This window comes from Olea europaea, unplaced genomic scaffold (genome assembly GCF_002742605.1).
Source record: "Olea europaea var. sylvestris unplaced genomic scaffold, O_europaea_v1 scaffold770, whole genome shotgun sequence".
NCBI classification, from domain to species: Eukaryota; Viridiplantae; Streptophyta; class Magnoliopsida; order Lamiales; family Oleaceae; genus Olea; species Olea europaea.
Window position 1 is genome coordinate 287,771 of NW_019266118.1, and position 6,057 is coordinate 293,827.

Here is a 6,057-nt window from a genome sequence, read left to right on the forward strand (position 1 = left end):
TCCATATGGAGAAGTTGTAATGGTTTTATAGTTGAAGTATAAAGTTTTGGTTTGAAAGAACTTTTTACTTGTTTTCAAAATTGACAAGCATCACAAATTTTATCTTTTTCAAATTTCAAATTCGGTAAACCTTTTACAAAACAATTTTTGAATTTTTTTGAAAGAAGATCTATGTTTATATGTTCAAGTCTTCTATGTCATAACCATGATTATTCTTTCAAACTAAGTAAACATTTTTCATTATTTTCCAATTCAATGTTTATAATATAAACATCTTTACTTCGGCTTCCTATAAAAACACCTCTTTTGATGTAGCATCCTTAACAAGGCATTTGGAAGAATCGAATTTTATGTTATAACCTTTGTCACATAATTGATTAATGCTTAGTAAATTATGTTTAAGATTATCAACGAGTAAAACATTTTCGATAAAGGGGGATGAGTGGTTACCAATGTTTCCAAAGCCTATTATTTTACCCTTGGTGTTATCTTCAAAAGTCACATGGCCTCCATCCTTCTCTTGGAAGTTTGATAACAATGATCGGTCTTAAGTCATATGCTTTGAACATCCACTATCCAAGAACCATTTGCTTTTTGTTCTCTTTAGTACCTACAAAGACAATTTAGGTTTTGATTTTTGGTACCCATTTAAACTTGGGTCCTTGGTAGTTAGTTTTTGCGGATTCTTTTATCCACTTGTATTTGTTTTCAAAGAAAAATTTCTTTTTAGTTAAACAATTGAATGCTACATGACCACTTTTATTACAAAAATTACAATAAGTATTTAAAGCCTTAACAAACATATTTTTGAGTGATTTTTGTTTTAGAGAGGGTTTATATCCAATACCCACTTTATCAAAAATGCACTTTTGACTACGAAGCATCAAATCAAAATTTTTCTTACATTCGGTAAATTTATGAACAATGTTTGTTAAGTCATTAATTTTCTTTTTCAAAGAAATATTTTCTTTTATCAAGAGATTTTGATCAATATCTTCTTTTTGCTTTTCCGAAATATTCTTAATCTCTTCTTTTAAAATGAAAATTTTCTTTTTAAGGATAGCATGATTCAAAGCAAGTTTTTCAAAATTTTCTAGCATTTCATCATATGAATTTGAAAGTTCATCATAAGAGCATACCTCATCTTCGATTGCTATGAAACACCTATTTGCCACTTCATTATCATTTCCATTTTGTTCTTCGTCGTCACTATCATCCCATGAGGTTTGGAGTACCTTTTTCTTGAAATTTTTCTTTTTGTTAGGACATTTGGTTCTCTTGTGACCCGACTATCACAATCATAACAAATGATCTTTTTGCTCATTTATTCCCCCTTTTCTTCTTTCTTTTGAAATATTCGATTATTACGAAAACCTCTCCATTTTTTGACAAGAAGGACCAAATCATCAAACTCTTCATCGCTCATATTTTCATTTGATATTCCTTCTTCAATTGTCGATTTTAATGCAATTTGTCGTTTAGGAGGCTCCTTTGATTCCTCCTTGCATTTTCTTGTTTTCTCCTTAACCTCGGCATTATTTAGCTCATAGGTCATTAATGTGCCGTAGAGCTCTTCCAAAGGATATGTATTTACATCCTTAGTATTTTCGATTAACATTTTCAATGGACTCCATTCCTCTGATAAGGACCTAAGCATTTTACTCACAAGTTTACCGTTAGTAAATTTACGATCAAAATCTTTAAGACCATTTACAATGTCGATAAAACGAGTAATCATGTCAACAATAGGCTCATTTTGTTTCATAAAGAAATTTTCAAATTGCATATTTATCTTTGTTTCCTTAACTTTACTTATGCCAACATGAGTAATTTCAAGAGCATGCCAAATATCATATGCCGAATCACATGTGCTAATTTGATTAAATTCATTTCTATCAAGTGCACAATAAAAGTAGATTTTTAGCCTTAGCATTTAATGAGAGTTTTCTCTTATCTTCATCATCGTATTCTTCTCTAGATTTGGGGAGAGTTTGATCCGAACTACCGTCTACTATAAAAGTCTTAGTGGGAGCATATGGACCATATTCAATAACTTCCCAAATATTGTAGTCAATTGATGAGTTTGTTTCACTTATAAATTTTGCACAAGTTTGGCTTGATTAAATGCTATATCTTGTGAGTATAGAACGTTTTTGATGTGTTTGTTAGTGTTGTTTTGAAGATTAGGAGAGGCGATGCAAAAAGAGGTATTAAAGTGGACGAAGAGGCCAAAAATAGGGAATTGGGGCAGAAAGACGGCGCTTAGGCGCTGCATTCATAGCGCCTAGGCGCTACTGCAGCGCCTAGGCGCTACGAAACTGAAAAAAAAAAAGATAAAATTTGAACCCGAGAGGCACATCAGCGCCTAGGCGCTGAAGACGTAGCGCCCAGGCACTATCATCAGCGCTTAGGCGCTACGAATAAGTATCTAGGGTGCATTTTTTGGGCCGTTTTAAAATTCATAAAACCCCTACTTCTACACAAAACTGAGGGACACCTATAAATACATCTTTCTCATACTTTTGAGGGGTTCTTGACATATTGGAGACAAGACAACAAAAGGAGAGATTCAAAAGAGAAATTCAAGAAGATTAGCACCAAACAATTGAAGATTAGAAGCATTCATTGGAAGAGGAAGGAGATCTTGGTGCAAGAATTCTACTTTTTCTTCTACATCTTTATTACAAATCCGGCGATATATTCTAAGACAATTTCATATTTTTCTTCTTGTATTATGAGTAGTTAAATTCATTGTTAGGTGGAATAATGTAACCAATTGAGATCCTTTACATTCTCTTATTAAAATTCTTTGTTTTTAATTTTTTCATGTGTTGATTTTGCTATGAGTTGAATGCATTAAATTATCTGATCAATAATTTGATAATTTTTGTGAATTCTTTACAAATAGAGATATGAGTTTAGGATTTAGACCATGTAGTAAAATTCAGTACCTTGGTATAACGAGTAGAGATAAATATACCATTTATTGCGGTCATAATTGAATTCCTAGGACATAGAACTCATTTAACTAAGTTGAATTTGTATAGAGATATGAAATTTAATTAGTTGAATAGGCTCAATGAAAACTCGAGAGGGGTAAATCGAATATAATAGGAGAATTCGACCAAGCACTACATTAGAATTGAGTTTTAATTTGAGATGTAAAAGTGATCAATTGGTGAAGTTCTTCTGCCCTAACGTCCATTCATTATTTGATTCTCCAACCAATCGTGTGAACATCCATTTATTTTCTAGAATTTAGATTAAAACTCAGATTTTACAACTTTTAATTTGTCTTAGTCAAATAGTAGTTAAAGAAAAATTGAATTAAGTGCTAGAAAATAGTCATTGTGGGATCGACAATCCGGACTCTTAGGTCCACTATTACTTGTTACGGGTCGTACACTTGCGAAACAAAATTTTACAACAAGATTTTGTCGCCGTTGCCGGGGACTATTTCTTTTATTCTTAATTTATTTTTTTATTTTAACTGTTATTTGATTTATTTATTTTTCTTTTATTTGATTTATTTATTTTTTTATTTTAACCGTGCCCAAGGCGATGATCTTGAACTGTTTGATTCGGAGATAGAACGTACTTTCAGACGAAGACGCAAAGAACACAAACAAAAACAGCAACGTCAAATGGCTGACAATCAACAAATCCATATTCCTATTCAGCCAATTGGACAAATGGCCGCAAGAGTGGCACCACCGGAACAGCAGCATGAGCGAGGGGAAATAAATGAAGGTGATTTGCCAGTATCAATGTCCCTGACACCTATAGCAGTACCCATGCGCTCCAGTATAGTGTATCCAGATTTTGGGGTGAATAACTTTCAGATCAGGCCAGATTGGATTAACTCGATGAATAACACTCTGCAATTCTACGAGGGTCAATGAAGATGCTATTAAATTACGACTATTTCTATTTACATTGAGAGATGCAACATTGGAGAGGTTAGATGCAGAGTCTCATGCCAGCATTACTACATGGGAAGAACTAACCAGGAAGTTCTGTAATAAATTTTTCCCACAGACGAGAGTAGCTAAAATCAGATTGGAAATTCAAACTTTTCAACAGAAAGAGGAAGAAAGCTATAACGAGTCATGGAATAGATTTAATGAGCTGATGAGAAAATGTCCAAACCATGAAATCACTCAAGGAAACCAAGTGCAGTACTTCTACACCGGACTTACACCACTGTCAAAATCTCAAGTTGATGCCTCTGCTGGTGGATCAATCATAGGGAAATTAGTACAACCAACCATGGACCTATTTGAGTTAATTGCCACCACACATTCAATGTTCTCATCAGAAAGAGTGGTACCACCAAAGGCAACAGGAATGTATGAATTAGATAGCACAACATCTACCAATGCACAGATAACAGCTTTAACAAAACAAGTAGAGTTACTTGTAAAATTGCAAACACATGAAGCAAATGCAATGATGGCCAGTTCAACATGTGAGAATTGTGGGAAAAATCATGCTACAGAGAGCTACATGATGCTCACTTCTTCAGAGGAACAAGTAAACTTTATTCAAAATAGCTCCCGTAATTTCAACTCATATGGTAACAATTTCCAGCAAGAAAGAAGACCAAGTTTGGGAGAGATGTTTCAACAATATGTACAGAAAACGGACAAGGTGTTCCAGCAAATTGACACGAACTTTCAAAATCAGCAGGAATCCATCAAGAAACTGGAGACACAAATTGGTCAGATAGCACAACAACTTGTAGAACGTCCATAAGGGAGATTACCAGGCAATACAATGATAAATCCTAAGGAACAGTTGATGGCAATTGAAGTAATGGAGAACGATCCACCCAGGGCCCCCGTAAAAGTTAAAGCATATGTACCTCCACTTCCGTTTCCCCAAAGACTTTGAAAGAAATTAATGGAGCAAAATATTCATGTCATAAATACAAAGAGCGAGGTACAATCACCAGAGATCACTACAGAGAGACCTAAAAGAAAATATTATCAAAAAGTAATTGATGAAGCTACAAGGGTAGAAAAATCTTCACCAAACGCAACTAAAAATGGAGAAAGTACAGAAACATCAGCTGCCAAAGCACCAAGTCTAGACAAAGCTTACATGCCTCACATTCCCTTTCCTCAAAAGCTCAAGAAGAACAAACAAGACACAAACTATGAAAAATTCATCGATGTTCTCAAGAAGCTCCAGATCAATATTTCGTTCATTGATGCGATACTACAAATTCCAAGTCATACGAAATTTTTGAAAGAGATGTTGACAAAGAAAAGAAAGCTTTCGAAGTTTGAAACTGTGGCATTAACTGGGCAAAGTAGTGCAAGAGTCTAGAGCAAATTGCCTCCTAAATTAAAGAATCCAGGGAGTTTTACTTTACCAATTTCAATTAAAAATTCCTATTCAATTAATGCATTATGTAACACTAGTGCTAGTATCAATCTAATGTCGTATTCTGCTTACAGGAAATTGGGACTAGGTGAAGTCAACTCAACATCAATAACGTTACAACTAGCTGATAGAACAATCGCAAGGCCACGTGGCAAAGTTGAGGATGTACTCGTAAAAGTAGGAAATTTAATATTTCATGTGGATTTCGTTGTATTGGACATACCAGAAGATCGAGACATTCCAATTATATTGGATCGACCATTCTTAGCAACAGGACGAACCCTTATTGACATGGAGAATGGAGAACTAATCTTGAGGTTAGAGGACAAGCAGGAGATATTAAATATTTACATCCAATATGAGAAACCTCCTAATAAAAATGATTGCTGTAGAATTGATGAAGAAGAGCCACCTGATCAACGAAACTGTTAGAACAAAAAACTAAATTTTGGAGAACTTCTTGGTAGAGATAAGATTGGACAAATCAAAATTTGGGGAGCAAAAAAGGACTGTATCAATAAAAATTGCACAAAGTGCAATGATAGAATAACTTGGTTTGAGCTACCATGATAAATAAGCGGCACAAGTCAAGCTAATGATTTAAAAGAAACGCTTCTTGGGAGGCAACCCAAGTTTTTATTTTATTTTATTTATTTTGTTTTCAAAGTT

The 6,057-nt window shown here is 34.1% G+C and overlaps 1 protein-coding gene across 1 annotated transcript; it reads left to right on the plus strand.

Annotated features, from left to right (window-relative positions):
- Positions 1-3,692: 3,692 nt before the first annotated feature.
- Positions 3,693-4,755, plus strand: LOC111391272. Its single transcript, XM_023016443.1, has 2 exons — positions 3,693-3,894; positions 3,944-4,755. The coding sequence occupies exons 1-2, from the start codon at positions 3,693-3,695 to the stop codon at positions 4,753-4,755; spliced, it is 1,014 nt and encodes a 337-aa protein (XP_022872211.1).
- Positions 4,756-6,057: the final 1,302 nt, after the last annotated feature.

Coding starts and splice junctions, on each gene's coding strand:
- LOC111391272 (XM_023016443.1), top strand. CDS start 3,693: ATGGCCGCAAGAGTGGCACCACCGGAACAGCAGCATGAGCGAGGGGAA. Junction 3,895..3,943: donor CACTCTGCAATTCTACGAGG/GTCAATGAAGAT, acceptor TTACATTGAGAG/ATGCAACATTGGAGAGGTTA.